Source organism: Eptatretus burgeri, chromosome 2 (assembly GCF_056783735.1).
Source record: "Eptatretus burgeri isolate ZD-2024b chromosome 2, Ebu_testis_v1, whole genome shotgun sequence".
NCBI classification, from domain to species: Eukaryota; Metazoa; Chordata; class Myxini; order Myxiniformes; family Myxinidae; genus Eptatretus; species Eptatretus burgeri.
In genome coordinates this window covers 121987366-121999876 of record NC_140962.1, presented here as the reverse complement: position 1 = coordinate 121999876, position 12511 = coordinate 121987366, and the positions used below count along the sequence as shown (strand labels likewise).

The 12511-nt window shown below is 41.5% G+C and overlaps 1 protein-coding gene across 3 annotated transcripts in view; it reads left to right on the top strand.

Moving 5' to 3' along the window:
• The window catches only part of AP4E1 (adaptor related protein complex 4 subunit epsilon 1), a 137634-nt gene extending 125403 nt beyond the window's left edge, over positions 1–12231 (top strand). For 2 of the 3 annotated variants that reach the window (XM_085871032.1, XM_085871034.1), the window contains 5 exons: positions 302–413; positions 3605–3869; positions 4211–4287; positions 10669–10862; positions 11135–12231. In XM_085871032.1, the coding sequence (XP_085727158.1) occupies positions 302–413; positions 3605–3869; positions 4211–4287; positions 10669–10862; positions 11135–11328 (842 nt within the window). In that variant the 3' untranslated portion in view covers positions 11329–12231. The remainder of the gene's footprint in view (positions 1–301; positions 414–3604; positions 3870–4210; positions 4288–10668; positions 10863–11134) is intronic. The other variant, XM_085871033.1, reaches the window with a different exon arrangement.
• Positions 12232–12511: the final 280 nt, after the last annotated feature.

Sequence of the window (12511 nt, the reverse complement as noted above, 5' to 3'; positions counted from 1 at the left end):
TCCCTCCTCACACAATCTTCCTATATCAGCTTCAATGCCTTCAATGCCTCTCTGTACTTCTTCCACTCCTTAAAAAAACCTTCAACTTCTTCGTTAAGTTCCTCAACCCTCTCTCTGTACTTTACAGTGGCGGTGTCCTTGCACTTTCCCCCCACTTTATCATCTTCTTACCCCTGCTCTTAACATGCTTCCTTTTCTGCATGCGTACACCAAACACATGCTTGTGCTGGGTTGTCCTTGATCCTCAGTCCTTGATCCCTGCAACTGTTCCTTTTTCATGATATGTAAATCCATTTGACAGGGTCATCCTATGATGTGAGGGAGGTCCACGTTTCACGTGGCTTGAGTGAATCTGTTGGACAAAGGACATCACCAACATCTACAGCAGGGAACTCGTGGGCCCAGGAGGCTGGGTGAGGAAACTCGGCACAAGATTTGTGTGGCATTGAATGCTGTATATGTGTGCCTTTTTGATTAAGTCTAATTGAAAAGTCCATTGGCATTCAAATGCTGGCCATTTTGATTCGGCACCTGATTATCAGCTTGAAAATTTCTTGACTGCTGTGGTCATTGAAGCCATAAATACAACTGCACATGTATAGCAGTGGATGAAACCAACAGGACGTTGATTGAGGTATGCTAACTGCTCTGTGAAGCAAGGAGAAGCTGACGTTTTGGGCAGGGTTAATACTCGAAGTGTCAGCTTCTCCTGGCTTCCCATGGTGGTTTGCCTCCCAGGCAAAAATGGCATTGCCACTTAAGGTGAAGGAAGTTATGTTTTCACCTCTGTCTGTCTGTCTGTCTGTCTGTCTGTCTGTGATCAGGATATCTCAAAAAGTTGTGGACGGATTCGGACAAAATTTTCTGGACAAATTGGGTGTGTGACGAGGATGAATTGATTTGATTTCCGTGAAGATCCGGATCCATATACGACAATTTTTTGAAATTTTTTAGGTGATTCTTCACCATTGAGAGATGGGGCCAAAATCGATATATTGCACAATATTTCAAAAAGTTGTGGACGGATTGTGACAAAACTTGGTGGATGAGTTGGATCGGTGACAAGAACAAGCTGATTAAATTTTGTTTGAGGTACGGATGTAGATTCGGTCTATCTATGGGATACAAAACGTAAAAGGCCAAATTTATGACAGGCGTTTTAGAGTTAGACACATGTAGAATGACTTATCATGTGATGGTCACCTGTTCAAAGTTCGTCGCCAATCGCTGAAGTTATTATCTAATGCGTGATCAAAACCTAACAACAAGTGTTTCAATAACAAAGAAACTTTTACATGCCGGCCAGGGCATGTTTAAGAGTGCGTTTAAGGCCTTGAATCAAGCATTAGGCAAAAATGGTATAGTTAGAACTGCAGTTGTACTCTCGTGTACTTCCTGGCAGCTTAAATTAAATTTAGAATCACCATAGGTTACGCTATTGTGGTTTATGTACTGCAGTAAGGATTGCCGTAACTGAAGTTACACTTATAATTGCAGTAGTCTGCAGAGAATTACTCCTTAATACTAGAGTTAAAACTATAGTTAATTTCAGTTCTAATTACAGTAGTCTGCAGAAAATAACTACAGTAAAGGGATGCGTAAGAATTGCGTGGTTTATAATTGGTAGTTTACATGGGACAGTGAATAACATGGATGTGTTGGGAGTGCTTGAATTAGCTCAAGAGGAGGCAGAAGAGGAAAGGAATAGGACAGTTTGCCGACGTGCATTGAGAATCTTTAAGGATAGATGCAATCCTGTCGTCGTCGTCGTCGTCGTCATCGTTTTGTGGCCATTTCCATGCTTGCATGTATAAGCTGCAAGAAGTATGACAATATTGTGTCCGTATGAAAAGTATGACAATATCAAATTTGTCCGGAAATGCATATTCTTGAAGGAATCATTTTGCTGGCTGCTGAACCTCGTGCAAGATGATCTGGAGCAACCTATGATGAAGAGCAATGCACTGATTCCCCTCCAACAAATGTCCACGGTTTAGTGATTCGCTACAAGTGCATCATTTCAATTGGATGTTGGAGATATGTGCAGTGCTTCACAGGCTAATCATCTGTTTTGATGCACCCAACTAAATGGCTGTTTATCTCCCTTCATAAATTGCTGTTTAGACAGGTGATTAGCTGTGCGTGTGCAACAATGTTTTTGTCAGTGTTTAAGGGTTAGGTGTGTGTCAGCAAGATGCTCGCTTAAACGCCATTCGTCAATTTGGCCCAAACTGTTCAGCCTGGTGGAGGGATGTGCTCTACCGAGTGCTGTTCTCATTAGAAATGTAGTTGTACTCTTATATACTTCCTGGCAGTTTAAGTTGAATGTTGAATTACTATAGGTTATGCTATTGTGGTTTGTATACTGCAGTAAGGATTGCCAGTAACTGAAGTGATTACAGTTCTAACGAGAACAGCACTCTGTGGAGCACATACTTCTGCCAGGCTGAACAGTTTATGTTTTGTTACCTACTGATCGGCCAGATCTGGATCCGGACCTCCAAAATCTAATTTGCTTGTTCTTGTCACCCATCCCACTCATCCACTAAATTTCGTTTGAATCCATCCACAACCTTTTTTTGAGATATCATGCTATATATCGTTTTTGGCCCTGTCACTCAATGGTTAAGAATCATTTAAAGAAATTATTGGATCTGGATCCGGATATTCGCTGGAATTAAATCATTTCTTCCTTGTCACACACCCAACCTGTCCAACAAATTTCGTCTGAATCTGTCCACAACTTTTTGAGATATCCTGCACGCAAACAAACAGACAGACTGGGGTGAAAACATAACGTCCGTCCATCACAGATGGCAGAGTAATTACAGTAGTCTGCAGAGAATGACTGCTTAAAACTAGCGTTAAACCCATATTTGGAACTGTAGTAGAAGGGATGCTATTTTGGTCTGGGCTAAGTTCGAACAAGGTCCTGTTCCCATTGTGTGCTGCCTTTTTGGCTGCTGGTTACATCATTGGTTAGGGGAGCAGCTATGCCGCTGATGCAGTGCCCCTATTACCAGTATACTGGTGCTCATTTCGCCGACCTCGGAAGGATGACGGGCTGAGTCAACCCCCGGTGTTAATTCAGTGGCCAATGGGGCTCAAACTCAGGACCCTGGGATTGCAAGCCACCACCCTAACCGCGAAGCCAACACCAGGCTCAAGGTCCTGTTGATTTCATCCATTATGACAATTGTTTTTAAATAATCGATTGAAGCCTGTCATTAAAGGTATCGTATATACATGCAACGTTACAAAGCAATTTCTTTGAATCTATATACTAGTACCATGTATTTTGAGGGAGCTTTGTTGGCATTTTAAGGTACTTTGTTTGTTGTTTGAATAATTTTAAGGAACCTTTTTGTCAGGATCAGAGAGGGAAGAATTGAAGGTAGATTATAGAAAAAAAAGACAGTTTGTAAATGAGTGCAGGCACAATATACAAAGCTGTCTGCCAGAAGTACAATACTAATTATGAATGGATCAGTTTAAAGCAAAAATGGGTCATTAACTTGTGGAAAAAAATTAAATAATGGTCTCATTCAAATATAAATTGCATATTGTGTTGACATACCAAACTTGTACCTCTTTCCTTCTCCAGCTCAGATGTGTCTGCTGATATTACTCAACCAGCCACACGTGTCTGGGGGCCAGAGGGTCGGACTCACTGTCCATCCCCTACTCGGCCCACAGCCACAACCGCACCACCTACACCCCCTGGTGGTTCTGAATCTGGGTCCCATCCACCATCTGTGCTCGGAGCAGTGAGCCATGGGGAGAACAGGGAGAGGGAAAAGGACGAGGAGATACAGGCAGGGAGGAAGAAACTGGCAGCTGCTCTTTTTGCTGGTGTTGGAAACATACAGGTAAAAAAAACAATACAAATAATACTTTTCTCAAGCACAGTATATGAGGGGTTTTTTGTTTGTTTTTATGCAGTGTCTCAGACACGTAAAGGAGCTTCTACAACACAAAATGCAAGGACATTCGAGAACTTTATATCAATGACAAGAACATTGAAAAGTGATAAATAAATAAATAAACAAACAATAAAGTTTAATGGTAGACAATGGCACTGATGGAAACAACTCGAAGTTTAATATTTTTGAATAAAGAATATTGCTTTGCAGTAATTACAACAATGAAATCTTGAAGGAGAGTGATACAAGGATCTAACGATTGTGTATATAATTGGTTTTGAATCCAGGGACATGGATCATTATCAAGGACAAATCGTGAGCTGTCCCTTGCATCAGAATCCATAAAGGATGTCTCCAGCCAAACGTAAGTAGTGAAGGGAAGTGCTGCGAGCAGCTTGGGGAAATAATACAGTACAATGGTAACTATATGACTAGACATCACACAATTACCTTAAAGTGTATAAACCCATTTCTTCGGACAAAAATTATTGATCTGTCACCAGTGATCATTGTCGTAGCTTGCTGTGAACACTCAGACATGCTCTGCTCTTTATCAATGCTATAATCTCAAAGTCGAATTTTGAGATCGGTACATTTCGAGGCATTGGGGAATTTCCGAATTGATTTTCTGGGTTAAGCACAGAATCAGAGGAAGTATGATTTGACACTTTTTACTGCATAATATTTGGGAGAAAATTAAAAAAGTCGATTCTGGTTCAGATTTAAGACAAACTGATATGTTCTGTAGATTACAGATCGTTCGTCTTGATGGATATTCTCCATTACCGGGATCACCCAATCGTATATTTATAATCACAAGCAAGTTGCCCATGTCCGCAAAGGATTCTATACGGGATAGGGAGGGAGAGGGCAAAAATGCAAATGGTGACTTATGTCATCGAGTTGGCAAGCTGGAAGCAACAATTCACATTTATTGCCACATCTGATGCCATTTAAATGCTCTAATAGCAGCGAGGTGCTACACTGGAAACTGTTTGTTTGATGTATGTAGCTTTTTTGATGCTTCGGAGGAGGAGATTGGGACCATACTCTGTACAGAGCATTGGTGCTGCCTCTGCAGTCTCCTCAGCTATTGGGCACAATCCTGTACCGGTCCCCACTCCGACACAGTATACCAGAAAGCTGGCACTCATTTTGCCGACCTCAGAAGGATGATAGGCCGAGTTAACCCCACCTGGTATTAATTCAACTGCTGAGCGGGATTTGAACTCGGGACCCTCGGATCCAAAGCCCGCCACCCTAACCATTAAGCCAACACCAGGCATGATGCCTCGGGTCTGTAATAAAAATTTGTATTGGTGTCAAAGCCAGTGTCCAATTGCAAATGAATACTCGGATTATTGTTATTCTTATTATTCTTACTATCATGAATTTTTTTTAATTTTTTTTTACAATTTCCATTAATTCATGGATATTTTAATGTATGTGTGTATGTAATGTACATAACGATCGAAGACTCCTTTTAGCTGTTCTGGTGATTCAAATCCGTGTCCCATCACTGCCATTGCTGTGTGAATTCCAATGCACATTTGTTGCCTACTGTGCAAAAAAAACAATGCCTCGATTAAAACCACCAGCCAAAGGTTTAATTTGCAGGAGGGAATGGTGTAAGAAATTGGATGTGCACAGTGCATATCTAATTTTTGTAATATGTATTATACACACCCATGGTAGTAATCCACTCTCTGACAGCCACCATTTGAGCAATTTTCATTCTGTGCTTCAAACATGTGACAGAAAGATGAACGCACCTTGAAGATCTTGGTCTGCTAAGTGGAAACATCCTTTTTATATTCGTGTAGTTTAGGAAAGAAAACATTCTCAGGAAATAATAAAATAAATTCCCTATGGAATTTATCTTTGGCTGTTAAACTGCCTCTGGTAGTGCATCTGCGAGGATGCTTTCTTGGGCCTAAATGCACGGCCTTAAGTCTGCTGTCAGCTGGAAGTGGAGCTTTTATACCATTTGATGGAATAACTTGGACCCTGTTTACATCACTTTGCTGACAGTTTCTCACTTTCTGACAAGAAGCTTCGTGAAAGTTTTATCAGATATTTTGGACAAGCTATGGGTGTGTCATCTCTTCCTGTATGCCATTGTTGCATCCAGATTTCTTCTTCGTCGATGTTTTGTAGGTGTTTGCAGGTGGGGCTTGTGAAAAAAAAAATCTCAGATCTACAAACTGAACTAAATAATTCCAGACATTGAAGATCACAAGAATAAAGACTTTTGTGAAGGAGAACGACAGCATCCAAAATGTATTCACTATGGACGGAATGTTCATATTTCATTTTTACTTCCCAAGGTCTGAGCAACACTGTATGTTGTCTTGAGGAACCATTTTGGGAGACGAACAAAATATTGTTCCTGCAAGGCCTTTCCCCCAAACTTCCTTTTTGATTCCCACTCTCTGCCCTATGCCACCCCTCTCCCTTGCTGAGTCCCACTTCTTCCCTGCCAATTCACTCTTTGTCGTTATTTTTACTCTATCATTGTTACCTCGTGCACACAAAGCAAAAAGCGGGTTTAAGCAATTGGTTCATGTCCCTCTGTGTCTGTCTTATCAGTTTATGATCGAGGAACAATTTATTCAAACTGAATGTTATACGTGTATTTTGAACACTAATCAGAACAAGAATTGGAAGACAAACCTACCGTTGAACAGTATTTTGACTCTGAACTCGTCCCGACCGCACATGTGCAAAGAGGAGTGAGATAATATTTTACTCCGTCTGCTTGCCTGGCAGTCAAACAAAATTGAAAATCATTCCAAACAGGAAACTTCCTGTTTTTAATGACGATATAAAGAACACAAGCAATCAGGCATGAAAAACTAATGCAATGTGTTGGATAGGGTGATGTAATCGACACTGGGTAAAACGGCAGTAAACCCAGAATAAATTTATTTATTTGGCCTTAAACCTATTTAAACTTTTATTTGAAATGAATTATATCTTTGAACACTGTGGAACACAAATTACCTTCATAATACTTCCAAGAACCTCTAGTTTAGCATTACTTGCACATGTTAAACAGGGTAGTGAATAAGGGTCATGTATAAGACTGCTTCAATAGCATTAAACTTCCGGATATACATATATATATATTTTTATTTTTAACGATCGTTAAAATCATTACACTCGCCGAAGGAGAGGGTATTGCGTTTGGGTCCATTTGTCTGCCTGTCTGTCTTTGTTTGTTTCTTTGGCCGCACAGAACTTTTTTGTTTTTCTCCACAACCGCTTGTCGGATTGAGAAGAAATTTTCACCATAGGTGCGACTACTCATGTAGAATGTTTTTAATGATAATTATGACGTCATAGGTCATGTGGTGTGGCAGCCATGTTCGAAAAATGGAAAAATTTGGACCTCTGTATCTCCGAAACTTGGCACATGGCAAGTACTCCTCATGAGGAATGTGCGATTTTTATTATTATTATTATTATTATTATTATTATTATATTATTATTATTATTATTATTTTTAATGACGTCATTGCATATCGAGAGCCACATCTGATCAGTAAGAAAATTTTTGAGGGTCATCTAGGTATAAAATGGTCCACAGAAGAAGAAAAAAATGATGACGTCATCGGTCACGTGATTCGGCAGCCATATTGTTTATTTGTTTTTTTAAACCTTCAAAAATCTTCTCTGAAGTGGCTGAATAGATCGAGGCAAAACTTTACACATATGACCACCTATCCATGAGGAACAAAAGGTTCACACATATGACATCATATGTCACATGGTTTGGCAGCCTTATTGGATTTACCCTAAAACCATTAAAAAACATGTTCTTCAGAACGGCTGGACAAATCAAGGGGAAATGTCACATGTTCCCCAAGCCATGGGTGTACAAGTTTGTTCAGTAATAATTGATCGGTCACATGGTTTGGCAGCCATATTGGATTGAAGAAAAATATGAAATAATGTTTTCTCTGAAACCGCTGAATAAATCGACGTGAAACTTCACATTTATGATCTAGTAGTGATAATGAATACATGTTTTAAATTTCAACTTGATCGGACACATGGTCTGGCAGCCAGAATTATTTAATTTTTTGAGATGAGTTTTTTTTTGTTTGTTTGTTTGTTTTTTGAATAAGGCTCACTTGACTGTGTCTGGGTGGGTTTGAGGGTAGAGGAGGAGCAGCTGAAATGCGAATCCAATCCAGTTTCCTCCTGATGACTTCATCTTTGCTTTTTCTTTTTTTCTTTCCTTCTGATTAAGTGATTCCCGTCCTGCTTACAGGGGAATTCACACATTGTGTTCCTCAAAGCCCTTCCCTTGGTGTACGGCAGTTAGAGGAGAGGGTGATGGGTCTGAAGTGAAGGCCCGCTGGTCCTGTTACATTGAGCGGCTGTACCAGGTTGATCCACCAGCTGTTGAGTTGGATGTCAGGGTTGTTACTCTCCTTATTGCTGACCCTCCAATCAACTCTGATCCACCTTCGATTGTGGAAACACAGGCTGCGGTGAACCGGTTGAAATGGGGTAAAGCTGCTGGGATCAGAGGCATCCATACTGAACTTTTCAAGGCTGGTGGAAATGTTGGACTCATGTTGTTGCATGCAGTTCTGTGTTGTGCCTTGAACACAGGCATCATCCAAACAGATTGGAAGAGGGGCCTTGTTGTCCCTCTCTGGAAAGGGAAGGGTGATCACCAGGACTGCAACAACTTCCGAGGGGTGACGCTGCGCTCATTGCCGGGCAAGGTCTTTGCTCGGATAATTCATGATCGGCTTTGCCACCATCTGCTTGAGCACCAGCGTCCAGAGCAGTCAGGCTTTACACCATAAAGGTCAACGATTGATCGTATCCTTACCCTTCTGGTCCTCACCAAATGCAGACAAGAGTTTTGGCAGGGGCTGCTTGCAGCTTATGTTGATTTCTGTAAAGCGTTCGATTCAGTGAATCTGGATTCTCTCTGGAGAATTATTGGTCTTCGTGGGGTGCCACCAAAACTGATCAATCTGATCTCTGAACTCTACTCTGGTACTGAGATCGTGCTGCGAAATGTGGTGGTACCATCTCTGACTTATTTCCAGTTGTTACTGTGGTTCGTCAGGGGTGTATACTGGCCCCCACACTTTTCAGCGCTTGTACGAAGTTTATTCTGGGGAGGATGTCGGAGAGATCAAGCTGCGGTGCATCGTTTGGGAATGTCAAGATCTCTGAACTTGATTTCGCAGATGTTGCAGTCATCTTTGCAGAGACTCCAGATATCCTTTTGGGGGCCCTCGAGGTCCTGAATGAGGTGTCTGAGCCGATGGAATTATGGGTTTCCTGGGTCAAAACTAAGATCCAGGTTTTCAATGACATATTGGATGCTGCTATCCTGGTCTCTACCTATTTGTGGTGAGGATGTTGAGGTCACAGAGATTTAACTTACCTTGGCAGTGATATTCATGTCTCTGCTGGCTGTGAGTCAGAGGTCAATAGACATCTGGGTCACGCCTAGGGAATCATGGATTCACTGGATCTTGGGCTATGGCGCTGCCGGTACCTGTGCAGGAAGAAGAAAGTACAAGTCTTCAGGTCCTTGGTGCTTCCAGTTTTGCTCTATGGATGTGAGATTTGGACTCTGACCAGGGATCTAAGACAGAAACTTAAATTGATTTGGTACCAGGTCTCTTCAGAGAATATTTGGCTTTTGCTGGTCGGACATTGTGTCCAACGAGCGGTTGCTAAGAGAGACTCAAATGAGATTTGTTACCTGCATAGTCTGTGAGCGTCAGCTGTGGCTGTATGGACATGTGGCTCCTTTTCCTGACGCTAATCGTGCTCACCAGATTCTCTCAGCCAAGGAGCCTCATGAGTGGAGAAGGCCGATAGGCCGACCACATGTCTCATGGTTGCAGCAGGTTGATCGGCATCTCAAGGAGATGGGAATGGGCCAGGCATCTTCCTGGGGGATGGCCAGACAGAGGCCCCTGGAGTCCCGGTGGAAAGTGGACGCTGGGACGCGCTGCTCCGATGCATGCTTCCATACTTGACCTGATGACTCCAATTCAGGACTGGACCTATTTGGTCTTCCATTTGATTTGAATTGAAATTATTTTAATCCCATTTTAAATTCAATTGAATGATTAATAATATTTTTTTTAACGTCATGGGTCAGGGTGAGGTATCCGATGATAGTGGGATTTCATCAAAGTGGGACGTCTTGGTACCCAGTCATCACTGCTTGCAGTTATAAAGTGGCAGTTCTAGTTATGTCTGTTATTGATTATGGAACACACCAGTACACAAACACCACACACAAGAAGCCCTGGTGAGGGTCTGCAATCTGATTGCTCTATTTCTTGTAATTCTATTACAATTGAAGTAACACTGTGCAGGGCATCTTGTTCTGTGAACACTCTAGTTATATTATGTTTTAAATATTTAGTTTATTTTCCCTTCTTCTTTTTTCCACTATATTTGTTTTTGTTTAGGATAGTAGCAGATCGGTAAATAAAGGACAGAGAAAGGTTGTGCTTGAAGGAAGCATGAAGGGGTGCATTTTTGCAATTTTTAAGATTCCCCAACACATGGCTAGAACGAATTTAATGTGTTGCTCACGATGTAACTGCATTGCTCCATCTCTTCATTTTGTGTGGCAGGCACTTCCATGTGGTTGTCTTCATCGTGTGTGAATGATGCCATATTGGAAAAAGATACTTTGTGAAATTTCAGATGAATAACTTGTACATTTACGGTTGTGCTTCATGTTTTGCAGGGCTCTCGCTTTGAGCACAGAAGAGTTTGGAAAATTGTGGACCAGTGCTATTCATGAAACACGATTTGCTGTTTCTCCTCCTGACCCACTTGGCTCACTTAATCAGTTCTCTACTGCACCAGGCAAGGCATGGTTGCCAGACTTTGCCATGCAAGCTTTACGTGCGGTCGGGTTTTGTAATGTCGCCACTGTTGGTAAGCACGGGGAGGGGATTTTAAGTAGTAAACTGATAACAAAAGGCAGCCCAGTAGGTTACACTATGCAGTTTGCAATAAGAAAGCCTTCAAGTTAACTGCTGCAGATCAGTGTTAAAATTTTGAATGCACACTTAATTGTATCTTTTATTCTATTTTTCATCTCGGGAGACTTCGCTTCATGTTTTCAAATGCGATTAATCTTCATTCGCGTTTCTGAGGAACCTTAAGATGGGACTTGAACCTTTGGGGGGGGAATTTATCTCTTGCAGGTGAAGAGTTCCTGTTTGCTGCACAGGATATAAAGACTGGTGCGCCGCTTCTGTTGCATTGTATTGTTCCACTCACTGGAGATATTCGACTATGTGCACGTGCGAAGGCACCTCACCTTGTGCAGCATCTGGCATTATCTGTGCAACGAGCCTTGTCTTCCCCTCCATGGCCAGCCATAAATCAAAAATCGTGATCATCTTCAAACTGGGTGGGCTGATAGGATATCTCGGAGGTTGCATAATCTCCTTTGGGCTGCCCAGTCTGAGTTTGCCGCAAACCTCACTATAAACTGTTGGACCGGTGCTTTGCAGGCAGGACATTGCATTAATGAGTACAGCATCCTTTGGAAAGACATTAAGCTATGGACCTGTCTGCTACCTAGCATTAGCTATTGGATGTTAAATATACCAGGGTGTCTTGCGATGAAGAGTCGGCAAGTTATTACCTCCACCCTGGCCAAATTCCTGTTTGAACCTATAAGGAGCACTGAGTTAGCGGCACAGCTGTTCCCCCGTGACATGATACACCCAGATGATGAAACCAGCGGCCGAATGCTGCACATGCTCAGGTTGAATGTTAAAACCCTCCACCTTTTCTGCACTGCATGATGTAACAAGAGCACCGTTTTGATGGAAGGGGTACTTTGACACGTAGGTGGCAGAAAGTTGTCACTTTGTTGGAAAGAGTAAACATTTACATCCTTGAATTGTGTATACAAGGGTGATGTACAGCAAAACTCGTAATCAATAAAAATAATAATTTTGGTGCCTTCAGCATCAACCTTGAATGAACATGTATGTAAAATGGATATTTGTTCCCAATGTTGTGTTATCTTTCATATCATGTCATGGAGTCTTATTTTTTTGATCAAAATGACCTTTACTTATGCTCTTTCTTTAAAAAATTTTTTTTTTATTTTGCTATGATGCTATTAATGTTTTTGATGTGAAGAAAGATGCCTTCAGAAACACCAATTCATATTTTATGATTTTAAGTCTCAATCACTATAATTCTCTTGCAAATGGTTCATCCTTCCATCCTCTTCATTGTGTCATATTGTTTCCACCTATGAAGTGATTAAAAACCTGGAAAAACAGTTCATGTATGGTACAACTTCAGTGGCTTTTCTCTTTCTAGTCAAACTCGATGATTGCTCGTACTGCACAGGCCAAAATTAAAGAAAGGAACGGAAACATTTTTGATGTTGTACCCATTGACCAGTATGTCATTGCAGCACTTCACGATGGACCACGCTTGCTATCTTTCCGTCCTCAGTCTGCAACAGGTTCCAACAGAATACCGGAAGTGGGGGTATGTCATTGTTGCGGTTCTCGGAACCGCATGCATACAACAGATAATTGGCCTGAGTCAGTTAT